Here is a 13,919-nt window from a genome sequence, read left to right on the forward strand (position 1 = left end):
CTGAATGAGTAAACGCCCATCTCATGATTTCCATGTCAAAATCAAGTTATTGGTCATACAGAAGTTTGGAATGGAAACTTGTGCAAGCACAAGTCATCACAAACCAGTAACAGCACTGCTTGCATTGCATGTGTTTTCTCACCATTGTCACATGCAAAGCGATCTTATTGTCCAAGACCCAAATTTTTTTCTCTCTCTTTTTTTTTGTAACCATTTTTTTTCATTCATTAAAATATTTCCTAAAAATCCTCTTCCTTCTTATAAATATGGTCTTGTTTCCCCGATAAAAACAAGTACAAAAAATAAAAATAAAAATAAAATTAAGGACATTCAAGTCATTTCATAGAACGACATTTTTTAATTGAACAATCCAAACAAATCCTTAATTAACTAATCAACTTCAATCATCTTAAAAAATTATTCTTAACCTCACCTGACTGTACCACGCAGCCATCACAGTCCGGCCACACAGTATGCACTACTCGACTATCACAGTCCAATCAAACTACGTACAACACTTCGTTGAGTAACAACAAATAAGGGTATCACAGACGAGGAAAATTATAATTTATATGTTTTATTTAGGTAAGTTAAAAAACAAACAGAACCTATTGTCGAGAGAGAACTAAACACAAGTGTGTACGTGTGATTATGTTTTTTTGTTTTTCCTTTTCATCTCCAAAGAACCGTTTGCTGAGTAATTTTTTAATACAGAAAATTCCATTTTTCTCCTCGTAGTGAGAGAATAACTTAGAAAGAGAAAGGGTGTAGGAGAGAGAGAAATTTTGGTCTTTTATGTGTTGCAATGGTTCAACTGGGAACCCAAAGAGAAGAGAAAAAGAAATTTTATTTCTTTTTTAGACGGGTCTTTGTGAACCTATGATCTTGTGAAAACCCAGAAAGCGATCTTTGATGCACTCATAGGATTGGCCGATTCAGTTGCGTGTTCGGTGGCCGTTGATTTCGTGACAAATGAACGGTGGCGATGAGGTCGTGGCAGCTCCGGCGGGTCCGCCGCACCCTCTGGAGTGGAAATTTTCGCAGGTCTTCGGAGAACGCACGGCAGGGGAAGAGGTTCAGGAAGGTAATTGCCCTACCTCGTATGCGTGCGTGGGAAAAGAGGCCATGCTTTTCGTGTCTCTGTCGGATCCAATTTCTGGTTTGGGATTAGGGTTTGATTCGATCCGTTTCGGATCGCGTTTCGTTGCTCCCTTGTTTGTTTTGTCGAGTAATGCTTGTTTTTGGCTTTTGGGTTAGTGTTTTAACCCTTGTCTGATTGTGGGTCTTGTTTGGTTTTGGTGTTGTTTGTGCTACAGCCACTTCTGCTGTTGATGATTGGTTGCTTTAGTTTGTCAATCAATGTGTGTGAACTTATTTGAGGATGATGGCTTAGATCTTGGTGTGGTGTAGTTTGGTTAGTGGCGTTCAAGATTGACTGTTGGGGTCTGGTCTTAACATGTGTCTTTGACAATGTAAAAAGACAATTTGGTTTTGGCAGTGTTTGCTGGGTTGGGGTCTCTTAAGTTAAATGTTTAGCTGATAGTTTAAGAATGGGTGTGTGTATGGCAATTCTGTCTGTGTCAGGCAGGAAACCTCGTTTTCTTTCCAAACAAAAGTGAAAAGAAAATGGAAATATCGAAAAGTGTTGGTCAGATATGTAGTGTTATATGAAGAAAACTATTTAGATATGGAATTAGGTGCTTTCAAGGGGAGGGAAGATTGGGACTGACTGAGTGTGTGTCCTAATGGTTGCGAAAGAGGGATTTGGTTGGTGCTTTTATATCTGAATTAGATTTTGGTTCAGGATAATGTGAAAGTTTCCTGATTATTGACCTTATTGTCTTTCTACAGTGGACATAATTTCAGCTATTGAATTTGACAAGTCCGGTGATCATCTTGCTACTGGTGATCGGGGTGGTCGAGTGGTTCTCTTTGAGAGAACAGATACAAAAGATGTAAGACTGATTTTTGCTTATGCAAGTGTTTTTGTGTCAAAAAAACAAACAAACAGATTCCTTGTTATGCACTTAATTTTGTAACATGTATGTTTGCTGAAACATGCAGCATGGTGGATCAAGTAGGGATTTGGAGAGGGTGGACTATTCTATTGGTAGGCATCCTGAGTTCCGTTACAAAACAGAGTTTCAGAGTCACGAACCAGAGGTAATCATCATTTGGTCAGTAATGTTGCACCAACATCCTATGGGTCAGAAGAGTCAATATTTATAATGTATGATCATTGTTTCAGTTTGACTATCTTAAGAGTTTGGAAATTGAAGAGAAAATCAACAAAATCAGATGGTGCCAAATAGCTAATGGTGCCCTCTTCCTTCTTTCTACAAATGATAAAACAATCAAATTTTGGAAGGTATGAAATGAATGATCACCTTTAGCATGCTTTTAGTGCTGTCATTTATCAATTCATTGATAAATTGTGCACAAGGTTGCACTTCTGAGGAACTAAGTTTGATCACTTGTTGCACATGTTTTGTCAGTTTTCTGGTTACAGAGATGTATTAATGCTTGAGCCCGTATATCTTTTATCTAATTGGATTCTGTTGGCAAGGTTTTGCCTTCTAAGTTACCAATTATATTTTGAATTGTATTTATTAATTGCATGCTATAATGCCACTATCAGTCTGTCATGGTGTCAGTCTTTGGCCACTGTAGAAATCTTCTTGTTGAGTACTATTTTTACTTGCAGCTCTCACCCTCTACTGTTAGAGAAATCATGGTGATTTGTGGCTGCAACTTTGAGTAGGGGCTTAAAAGTGTCTCCGTTCCCCATTAACCTCATTTTGGGGGTTATTTCATGGCTTCTCCCTTTTTTTCCTTATAGCAAAGAATTTAAAAACCCTTGTTTGAATACTCTTTCATTCAAGCACCTTCGCACCCACAAGATTTCTCTGTTTTGGCACCATCCCATTGGCCTACTGCTTGCTGCATATTTCTGCCCAAGCCCTGTAACTCATTGCTCTTTTCTGTGTGTCATTTATGGCTCAACTCAGTTGTCACCCAAGTCCTTTTCATCTCACACAGGTCTTGGCTTTGGTCTACCTCTGTCCTGTTACAGTGTCGTTCACCTTTTCTTTTTTGTGTACTCTGAGTTGACTTTAAGCCTAAGTGTTAAACTTATATGATTCCTTGACTTCTGTTGTTGACTTGTGTGTTTAGCTTGTGTGTTCAGATGAATAATCTGATTTATCCATCATCCCCTAGGTCATTCATTCGTATTTTTCCTCATCTGAGAATTGCACAGGTTCAAGAAAAGAAGGTCAAGAAAATTTCTGAGATGAATGTTGACCCTTCAAAATCAATGGGGAATGGATCTATTGCTAGTTCAAGCAATTCAAGTAGTTCTAGGCCATATCTTGCAAATGGAGGATCTCCAGATAGATACAATTATATAAGCAATGACTTTTCATTTCCACCAGGAGGCATACCATCACTAAGATTACCCATGGTAGTTGTATCCAACCCTTCCACTTGCAATTCTTTTACTGTTTCTATTCATGAAGGATTAAATATTCTATGATATGACTTTTACTATAAACAATTGAGAAATTATTAGATAAACATGCAAGGGTCAAAGCTCTGCATTGCTTACTTATTCTTTTTCAAAATTGAATACAGTTATGTTGTTTCTTGTTGCTTTGAAGTTAAAACTGCCTGGCAGAAATATGTTGAACTCAAAATGCTTGGTACAACAAACATATTTATAGTGGTTGATTTCATGATTCTAGTGAAGTTTTCTCAATCTAATTTAGGGTATAACAACTTAAAATTTCTCTATTTAAATAAATGAATTTTGTTAAAGGCTATGTTTGGTTCAGTTTTTTTCTTTATATTTTGCTTAAAAACTACTTTAAAGTTAAAGCTTGACATAAGAGCTTTTAAAGTAAAGTAGAAGCTGTTTGACAGTTTTCATCTTTTAAATTAAAAGAGATGACCTAAGAGAGAGTGGGGAGACAGACAAGTGAACTAGGAGTGAGAGAGGGGAGCGGGGACAGAGAAAAGAAAATGAGAGAAGCCAGTTTTTTTCCCCCCTAAAAGCTTCTTCACTTAACTTTTTAAAAAGCCATCTGTTCTCCCTTTTCTTTTACTAAAGTTAAGCTGCTTAATTTTTATGAGCTTTTCAGAAAATGTGTTTGGTCCAGCTTCTCCTTTTAAGGAGAAGGGGAGCTAAAAAAAAGTTGCTCCAAAGAATCATACAGACCCAAAACTCATAGCTTGCTGAGTTTGAGTGTGCTTTTTTTTTTTTTTAACGGCTAATGTTAATTGTTAGTTTTGTTAGAATGTTAGTAGGAGGGATTGAAACCCATGACCTCTCCCTCCCCCCTTCTCCCTTTAAGGCTTCAACCACCAAACCAACCTTATAACTCCGAGTTTGAGTTTGCTTAAATGCATTTGATAGGAGTATTTCAGTATATTCATATGGGTAGAAATTTTAGCCGTCCTGTATAGTCCTCTTCATAAAGAAAAGGGAAGTAGTGAAAGAAGCGAACAGAGAATAGTGGAGTTTAATTTTGTGTTTTGATTATTTTGATTTTTTTATTTTTAACTAGTTTTTATATTATTATGTTCTCTGATGTTGGTAGTCTAGAAGAGAAGAAAGAATTGGAAGTGGTTGAAGTTCTTTCTTTTTCAAACTTTGACAATTGCTTTTTTGAGAATTTGTAGTACTAACCTGTGTTTTAAAATATGTAGGTAAGTAGCCATGAAACCAGCTTAGTTGCCCGATGCCGTAGAGTGTATGCGCATGCTCATGATTATCACATCAATTCTATTTCAAATAACAGGTATTTTAGTTTTCTTATTTTGTACTTTGCCATAGTCTAGCAAATTTTGGTTGAATTGAGAACCCTCTGGGTATTCAGTGTCAATCTTGCATATATTATTTTTATTTCTCTTATTGTGATGTTTCTAAAAAGGATGGCTAGTTATTTTCTTTCTGGGGTATTGCTTTATGTCTACATGATTTTGTGCACATTTTTTTTTTAATTTCATGGTTTTATAGATACTGATCAAATTTGGATGGTGTTATGTTGCTCATATCTTCCAGCGATGGCGAAACTTTCATATCAGCCGATGATCTGCGAATAAATCTTTGGAACCTGGAAATTAGCAATCAAAGTTTTAATATTGTTGATGTAAAGCCTGCAAATATGGAGGATCTGACAGGTAAGCTTGATAAAAAAAATTATCCTTTATTGTTAACATTATTGGTAACTTGGTAAAACACTAAAATTAATTAATTTATATGGTTTAAGAAATAATTGCAATGTATAAGTTTTAGTTGACTGACAGTGGGTGCTCATGGGCCATGGCCTTACCCACCCTGTTCATTAATCCAACCTAGCATGTTGGCTCATCTTAAAAATTGGGCCAGTTCTGGGCTCAAATTTCTCTACCAGGCTTAAGCCATTCAAGTTGGGTTGGACCTGGGTTCATCTTAAATGTTTCACAATAACCATTCTAAATTTTTCAGTGTCAGAAAACAATTGTCACTTTATGGTGGTTGAAAGTATCGCAAATTGTCTTTTAAATTTAATTATTTAGCCTTCAACCGTTGACAAGATAGATAAATATTATATGGTGTATCAAACCATGTTTGTAGTGCTATAATTTTTATCCTTTGATAATATATTTTCCTTTCATAGAGTGGTTTGTTGTTGAACAGTGTGTAACTTTCATGAGACACAATTTTATGCAACCAGTCCAATCTCCTTTTTTCTCTCTAGGCTTGCTGTTCAGATTACGTATTGTCTAATAAGCTTTTTGGCCATTGTGGCTGGTCCAGACTAACCTAGACTCAATCTTGAGGAGCTCTAGGGTTGGGAAACATGATAAAAAAAATTGCCGAAGTCAAACTCAGGCCAATTCATCCCTTGAGCACCATTTGCCTGTGTAAATCTTTCCAGTCTCAATTTGTTTGATGTAGGATAGTGTAAGCATTAGAATTTAACATATCAGAATTCTGGTTTTGTAGGATGAATCAAGGGTTAAAACAGGTGGGGTTGAAGGTTGGTAGGGTGTTTCATAGTGAGAGGCAAGTGATAGACTGGGGTTTTAAGGTTGTATTGATGGCTGTTTTGGTGCAGTGAACATAGTATTTGGGCTTTCATGGGTTTTAGGGCAAAGTGAAGGAAGAATAATCTGCTTCCTTTTTTGTTTTGCCCACTCAGTTCCATTTTAAAAGTATTGGTTGAATCTTGACCCTAAATATTATTATTGCAGAGGTTATAACATCAGCAGAATTTCACCCTACACATTGTAATACATTGGCATATAGCAGTTCAAAGGGTTCAATCCGTCTTGTTGACTTGCGGCAATCAGCATTATGTGATTCTCATGCCAAACTGTAAGTACATTCTTTTGTGGTTATCTTATTCGTTCCTGACGAATAAGTATCCCATTCCTCCCATAAGGCTTTCAGTCTTCAGATTTTAACAAATGTTGAAACAGTTGACAGAATTTCTGGATAGCTCATCTGTTTCTCATTATTGGTCTGGACTTTGAAGCAGAATTTTTCTGAAGCCTGTTATATGTATGAATTTATGTATTTTTTTTAATACCTGGTAGACTCTAATAAACAATACCCTTGGCATTTGATGCAGATTTGAGGAACAGGAAGCTCCAGGGTCCAGATCATTTTTCACGGAGATTATTGCTTCTATCTCGGACATAAAATTTGGGAAGGATGGTAGATACATACTTAGTCGTGATTACATGACTTTAAAGGTTTGAAATTTTCTAATTTCAAAATCTATGCTTTCTGTTAAAGCTTTCACAATATTTTGGACTCTTGGAATTAGGACCCTTAACTTTTATTTTTTAAAACAGCATCTCAATAGTTAATTTGTGCTAAAAAGGGTGAATATTTTGGAAATGTATTTTTTAACTATTAATATTTTTCAATTAGCAAGCAATTTATTAAATATGCCTGAAATAAATATTTAAAGAAACACTATTTAGGAAGCTTTTTTTAGCATGATTTTGACAAAAAATTAATCTCAACTTATTTCTTTAGTTAAAATTTGCACCAAATCCACGTACAAAAATTAATCTATCATACAAATAAACTGAACACTCGAAGAAATAATATTCACAAAAAATTCTTCATAAATAACGTTGACTAAATACTGCATATAACCCCAATTCACAAAAAATTCTTCATAAATAACATTGACTAAATACTGCATATAACCCCAATTCAACTACCTACATTTCATATGCATACAGAGTCGTCATCAAAACAGAAACTTCGTGTGAATGATGACACAAAATGGACAGAAAAGACCATGTAAATGGGCAGGAAAAATTCATTCATATGGGTGGGGGAAATGGGCAGGGAAAAAACAATTCAAATGGGTGGGAAATTGAGATGGATATGAACCTTTAATTCTAGTTTATATGGAATACTAATTATTGATTTAGGTCTCTTTTCCTTTCGAATTCAAATGTCGTGTAGATAAACATACCGACACCTTTCATTTCTGACTTTGTTTGGGGGATTTCTTCTTGTATGTTATAAATTCTTAAAGCTTCATCTCATTTCACTAATGACTTGTTTTGTCAGTTGTGGGACATTAATATGGATTCAGGCCCCGTTGCAACTTTCCAGGTTCATGAGTATTTAAGACCCAAGGTTAGATTCCTGTGTTTAGATAAGTGATGAATTATGAATTTCATTCTACTGCTTTGTCGAGTTATAACTGGTTATATTTTATGTTTGAACATGCCAGCTTTGCGATTTATATGAAAATGACTCAATCTTTGATAAGTTCGAATGTTGTCTAAGTGGTGATGGATTGCGCTTAGCAACTGGTTCTTACAGGTCTCTGATACAAACTTAATCCGTGGTTCAGTTGTCGTTGGAATTGTTTATCCTGCATCTTACGATTTTGTTTCACTTTTTGACAGCAATCTATTTCGTGTGTTTGGTTGTGCTCCTGGAAGTGCTGAGGCTACAACTCTAGAAGCCAGTAAAAATCCAATGAGGTAATTTTATGGTAGCTCTGACATCAAGTATAGCCTTTAGTTAGGCATTGCAGTAGCATTTAGATTAACTTTTGCATTCCCTCAGACGGCTAGTTCCAACCCCTTCAAGGCCTTCGAGATCACTGGGAAATAGTATAACACGTGTTGTAAGACGGGGTCAGTTTTCTTTTTCATTTTCCCTTGTTTGATGATTCCATAAATATTTTTTGGTTTGTTACTATAATATTGTCAAGAGTCTCAATATTTGATATTCTTGAACAGGAGCAGAAACCCCTGGAGTGGATGCTAATGGGAATTCTTTTGATTTCACAACAAAGTTGCTGCACTTAGCATGGCATCCAAGTGAGAATTCAATTGCTTGTGCTGCTGCAAATAGCTTGTACATGTACTATGCGTAAAGAGAGATGATTGAAGACAACATGTATCTGCATGGTCATATCATATTGCTGTGGAGAAGGCTGCTTCTTTTCCCATCTTACCAACTACACTGGGTTGGAGAGGCTACATATACACTATTAACTCTCACACTACAAGTGCCCTTCAGAGAGCTTTTAGAGAAAGGATCCAGAAGTGGCTGTTTTCAAATTACTGGATAGGCAGGAGACCTTATTTTGTTACTGGAAAGGCAGCATCTCTCTCCTTTTTTTTTTTCCTCTTCTCCTTTCAATCCTAATATTCTTTCCCTCTATTTCTGTATCTTCTTCTGAAAGAGAAGGTGCAATCAATGTTTCAAATTGTGTTTGGCTTGCAAGTGAAGAAGAAAATGTGATTGTAGCTCTCCTACAACAGATACTAAAGGATGTTCAATATCTGCCACTAGGATTCAGATTAAAAAATGTAGTTTTTCTCTCTCTTTTTTTTGCTCAGATATATCTGTGGGATGGAGCAGTTGAAACCTGCAGTGCATCATTTTTTTATTGATTAATTTTGTGTTGGAATTTAATTTGACATGTTTCAAAGTCTAATTTTGCTGTAGTACCTGTTAATTTTTTGTTAAGAGATAATAATTTTTAGTCTGCAATGTAGGATAAACAGCATTATCTCTGGAACGATTAAGCCTGGAGGGTAAGCCCCCATTTTTTGCTGGTTCTCGTTAGTATGCATTTGAAGTTTAAATAACATTCACGTTCGAATCTGAGTATTTAATATGCATGTGTGGAATGTATGCATCAAAGGGGGATTTAGTTCTACGAATGCAAGACGTGTGAGAGATGTGTAAATTGATAAAGTAAAACTATATTATAAAATTGAATTAAAATACTTTATAAGTTAAACTTTATGGAGTGTGGCAAATATTGACAATGAAAGTCTAAGGCATGTTTGAAAAAATGAATGCCGTTGTCGTTGTTATTTATGTCGTTGTTCTAATTGTCATCCAGAAATGACATCACAATACTTTTAAACGATTTGAAAGTCAAATTCTGTTTTAAAACTCTATAAAAAAAACAATTATTTGGTCATTTTTATTCATATTCATCTGAGTAGAAGTAAATAATGACTCTAGACTAACTTTACATAGAATTTAATTAAATGCATAATATAATTTTTTTTACAATGTCATCTAATTAAATCGTAATTTGATTAATTTTTATAATAATTACTTAAAAAGTTATATTAAAAATAAGGAAAACGCTAAATTGCAAGAAAATTAATTGCATGAATAGAGAAGGTGGTTGTGATTGGTCAATTTTTTATCTTTTACTCTGCCATGTTTTCCATCAAAACCAATTCAGCACACCTTGTTTCTCTTAAAACAATGCACACATGTATATTCGTATAGTTTGTGCAAATATCATTTTGTAACAAATAGCAGTTTTCTTAAAATAATTTCTTATTGATTGATATTACACTAACAGTGCATGAAAATTAAATTCCTTATAATGTCAAAAACTCAAGCTTGGAATTTTCACTGTGGGAGACCTTACCTGGTTGTTATTACATTTAAGTGATTAGTCTCGTTTCATATTTCCGAATCCAAAAAAGTCTGGTTTCATATCTATGTATTACTATTAATATTAAAATATAAGAACATTTGTTTCTATTTTTCTGTATAACACGTAAGCAAGCACATTTAGAAGTAGCAGAGTGAAGCAATTAAAGTGTAGAGGAGTACAAGGCGACACAGCGGGCGGAAACGGTAATCCAATTCCAGCGCAGAGTGGAGGCTCGATTCTGCTTTTTCTTCATATCAATTCTCAACTAACTACCCTTTCTGGTACTCAAAACCAAATCCAATGTTCCAATGCTAGCAATGTTGTTTGTTTTCATTCTTTCTGTCAGCGCCTCCCGTGATTCGCTGGTTTTATCTAAAAATTCTACCTTTGTGTTTACATGAAGATCGATAAATGTCTTTGTAATTTTACGTTACACACCACACATTGGTCATTGTGTCTTTAACCATTGTGAAATTATGAGTGGTTCATGTTTTCCAATTTCACAACCTTGGATTTCTACGATGTAGGTGGGTGCAACATGGCTACTTATTCCTACGATGTTTCAAGGATACATAACTCGTGTTTGTCTTTATAACTATAGACAATCCTGTTTAATTCAGTTTTTTTTTTTTTAAACAAAAATCAAATCAAATCTGTACGCTTGACTATGAATGATCTAATTTAAAATCTAGATTTAAATTTGTTGGCTTTGCACATGGTAACTTTTATGGTATAGTTGTATATATCCTCCTCCTAACTGCTTGAAGAGTATACTGAATTTATTTTCTTTTATGTTCTTCACAATTGAATATTTTATGAGGATTTAATTATGAGATTTCAATATATGTTCCACCTTTGCCAACACCTTGATACTTTGTGTAGGAAATCCATGGCATCAAAGATTCCCCAGTTACAATCAAAGGTGAACCAAGCATCACAAGCAGCGAAAAACCATGGAGCTTCATACTACAGGCTATTGTTGGATCAGAATAAACACTATATCCAGGATCCACCCACCATTGAGAAGTGTCAATCATTGGCCAAACAGTTGTTTTATACTCGCCTCGCCAGGTTCGCTCTTTTAGTCCTTATTTCTTCACTTTCAAAAATTCTCTTTACTGCTCTGTATACAAAGAACAATTAGAGCTGTATGTCTTCTATTTCATTTTGTTGTGAACATTGCAATTTTGTCTCATTTTAGAATTGGTCACCTTGAGTCACCTAAATTTATATTCTATTTGCTTACTTAGATAAAAATGTTTCATCTAAATCCAACTGTTCTCACTTTTCAGAAATATGAATAAAAATGGGAAGTAACCTTCAATTTGATAATTTTATTTCCCTCACTAAATATTAATCAAATGAAATCACATTCATTTTCTCTAAAGTTAATCCATTAGCAGCATGCTGTGCATGTTTTTGACAAACAGAATTTCTCGAACAATGTAAAGCCAACAGGAGCTACCTTTCCGGAAGTTGGATTATACATGTATCATGTTGATTTCTGAGGCGTAAATAAGCAAAAACTTGTTGAGATCCATAACTATTACCATGAACCAAAGATTATGCATTATAAACAATGGATGCCAGTGTAAAAGTTCTAGTGGACGATATGAAAACATGGACTTTAAAAAACTATGAATCATCCGACCAATTTTCATAATGTAATAAAAGTTATGAAGCTTATAAGCCATTTCACAATCCTTTAATAGATGAACTTGAATTTGCTACAATGGTAGTCATAGATGCATCTATGGCAATCTATATATTAATCAAAACTAAGATGCGTCTGCAATTCACCTTTAGGCTTGACATAATTGTTTTTTCAAATTTTAGAATTGTCAAATATCACTACTGCACTCTGCTTTGAAATGGCAATTGCTTGTGTAATTAGCTCTTATAAATCCTTCACAAACATATTTTTTTACTCTTGCCTTGCTTAACTTGCCAAAGTGCAAACATCAGTTGTAATGTGTTTTTGGTGTTTCGCCATTTTGTCCAACATTGGACCCATACAATTTACTCAATATGAAAAATCCACACACCAATTTTAAATTTTTGGGGCGTGTTCTAGGTGGGATTGAACAACAATCACAGCTGGTAGTAGTATGTTCTTTCAGGTATTGAACTTGTTGCTTACTTTCTGCAGTATTCCTCATCGTTACAATTCATTCTGGAAGGAATTAGATCATGCAAAGAACCTTGTGAAGAACAGGCAGGACCTAAACATGGAGAAAGTTGGTTTTGCTGCGTTGTTTGGACTGGAGTGTTTTGCATGGTTTTGGGGAGGTGAGATTGTAGGCAGGGGATTTACATTCACGGGCTACTATGTTTAAGTGGAACTGCTCTATTTTAGACCATACAACTATTAGCTTTTTATGATTGAAATTGGTATAGTTTGGAACATAAGGCCTTTGGTCCAGTTTTACACATTATGTTTTGATTCTGATATTTTTATGTATGAAAATGACAAGTCCAGTCAATATGGCGAGCATAATAATTTGTGAAAATTGGTGGAGATTCATGTTGCTTCAATGCTTAATTATTTAAATTATAAGCAAACTCCTTTGCTTGTCGGGTATGTGTGTACTGATCATAGAATATTTGAAGAAGCTTCAAGGTAAAGATGATTTTACAATTCAATTGGAATTAACCATACTGATTACTGAGCTGAGCTCGTTACACATTAGAATGTTGATGTTCTTTTGGTTTCGTGTTCATTAAGGCGTATTTGGGGGTATCTTCACTTTCCGTGTTAGCTAAATGGACTAAGGAATGTGTACTATGTGGTTGCGGTAATGCACTAGTACCCTAACGAAGAATCTTGGGAAGAACCGTATTCTCGTTCTAAATAGTTGCTTCCCTTCTTTAAGTTAAAAAGAATATGTGCTCCGTAGGTCAGTATCAATGGATATTGAGATCTTATATTATATTCCATCTACGAAACAATTTTTACTATGCACGAGTTTTAATCTCGAACACACAATCTCAGTCACACGTGTATGATCATATATACATGTGAAATATCAAATATGTGTGGTTTCATGTGACTGATAGAAACCTTAACCTATATATAGTGTGTTTGATTTGCCCTTGAGAAACTCTAAATGTTTGGGTTGAATGAAAAAGTTACAAATTCTTACTTTTTTTATTTTTGTACGTTGAAAAGTGGGAATTTCCATGCAATAATATTGCAAACTGGTTCCCAAACACACATATGTCTATATGCAATATGGTTAGCAATATTTTGGGTTTAGCGGCTAACATAGTTGCATGTCTTTAGCTGCATGGCCAGGGGAACAACTAATTTCCAGCATAAAAATAATGGACAAACTCTTGTGTCAATCCAAATATTGTGAGTTTATTTATTTTTCTTTGGCATATATCACATCACATCTTTTACATTTTTGCAAAACATATATTCCTTTTTTGGTTAAAAAAAGAAGAAGAAAGAAGTAAGATTATTTTCATCTTAGTTGAAGTAGGAAGGTCATTTACTAACAGGATGCGTGTAAATTCAAGCACTAGTCATGTGACTCACGGGTGGATGGCAACCAGTCAAGTTGCGTTGAGTCAGATTTCTTTTGATGCATATTATTATTATTATATGTGTCTCATTGGAGGAATGATATTTGTAGAGTTTGAAATGAAAGATATAGGAAATGTATTTGTAGGTATATAGTATCGCGGTAGGCGAAGCCATGCATGGGTGGCGTGTTGCACGGGGAAGAGACACCGACATGACTCGACGGTGGTGATACACACATGCACACGCACGCTGGCTGTTGAAATTGAGTTTGAGTTAAGGGCACATAGACACACTTCCTTCTCTTTGTAATTTTTAGATTTGATTTTTATGATGTCTTTATTTTTTTTTTTTTTGTGCTTTTCAAAACGATTTAGTCACAACTTTTCAAAACGAGATCGTTTTAAAGAGACAGTACAGAAACAGCATAAAAAAAAGATAGAAGAGAAGCCAAATTG

The 13,919-nt window shown here is 34.9% G+C and overlaps 2 protein-coding genes across 4 annotated transcripts; both read left to right on the top strand.

The window, feature by feature from the left end:
• The first annotated feature begins 561 nt into the window (after positions 1 to 561).
• On the top strand, positions 562 to 8,944 carry LOC100790801 (serine/threonine protein phosphatase 2A 55 kDa regulatory subunit B beta isoform). 2 transcript variants are annotated; one of them, XM_006595038.4, is made up of 14 exons: positions 562 to 1,084; positions 1,852 to 1,955; positions 2,065 to 2,163; positions 2,249 to 2,368; positions 3,260 to 3,466; positions 4,708 to 4,799; positions 5,063 to 5,181; positions 6,238 to 6,361; positions 6,618 to 6,741; positions 7,580 to 7,648; positions 7,746 to 7,837; positions 7,924 to 8,001; positions 8,087 to 8,157; positions 8,263 to 8,944. In XM_006595038.4, the coding sequence occupies exons 1-14, from the start codon at positions 973 to 975 to the stop codon at positions 8,397 to 8,399; spliced, it is 1,548 nt and encodes a 515-aa protein (XP_006595101.1). In that variant the 5' UTR covers positions 562 to 972; the 3' UTR covers positions 8,400 to 8,944. The 2 variants fall into 2 exon arrangements, with proteins under 2 accessions (XP_006595101.1, XP_003543605.1); XM_003543557.5 differs by having other exon boundaries at positions 3,260 to 3,463.
• An 88-nt stretch (positions 8,945 to 9,032) lies between these two features.
• Positions 9,033 to 12,418, top strand: LOC100791332 (uncharacterized). Of its 2 annotated transcripts, none has more exons than XM_041008568.1 (3): positions 9,033 to 9,066; positions 10,818 to 11,006; positions 12,085 to 12,418. In XM_041008568.1, the coding sequence occupies exons 2-3, from the start codon at positions 10,825 to 10,827 to the stop codon at positions 12,269 to 12,271; spliced, it is 369 nt and encodes a 122-aa protein (XP_040864502.1). In that variant the 5' UTR covers positions 9,033 to 9,066; positions 10,818 to 10,824; the 3' UTR covers positions 12,272 to 12,418. The 2 variants fall into 2 exon arrangements, with proteins under 2 accessions (XP_040864502.1, XP_003543606.1); XM_003543558.5 differs by lacking the exon at positions 9,033 to 9,066 and adding an exon at positions 10,077 to 10,216.
• Positions 12,419 to 13,919: the final 1,501 nt, after the last annotated feature.

This window comes from Glycine max, chromosome 13 (assembly GCF_000004515.6).
Source record: "Glycine max cultivar Williams 82 chromosome 13, Glycine_max_v4.0, whole genome shotgun sequence".
In the NCBI taxonomy this organism is placed as follows: Eukaryota; Viridiplantae; Streptophyta; class Magnoliopsida; order Fabales; family Fabaceae; genus Glycine; species Glycine max.

Coding starts and splice junctions, on each gene's coding strand:
- LOC100790801 (XM_006595038.4), top strand. CDS start 973: ATGAACGGTGGCGATGAGGTCGTGGCAGCTCCGGCGGGTCCGCCGCAC. Junction 2,164..2,248: donor TTCAGAGTCACGAACCAGAG/GTAATCATCATT, acceptor TCATTGTTTCAG/TTTGACTATCTTAAGAGTTT. Junction 7,649..7,745: donor ATGAGTATTTAAGACCCAAG/GTTAGATTCCTG, acceptor TGAACATGCCAG/CTTTGCGATTTATATGAAAA.
- LOC100791332 (XM_041008568.1), top strand. CDS start 10,825: ATGGCATCAAAGATTCCCCAGTTACAATCAAAGGTGAACCAAGCATCA. Junction 11,007..12,084: donor TTTTATACTCGCCTCGCCAG/GTTCGCTCTTTT, acceptor TACTTTCTGCAG/TATTCCTCATCGTTACAATT.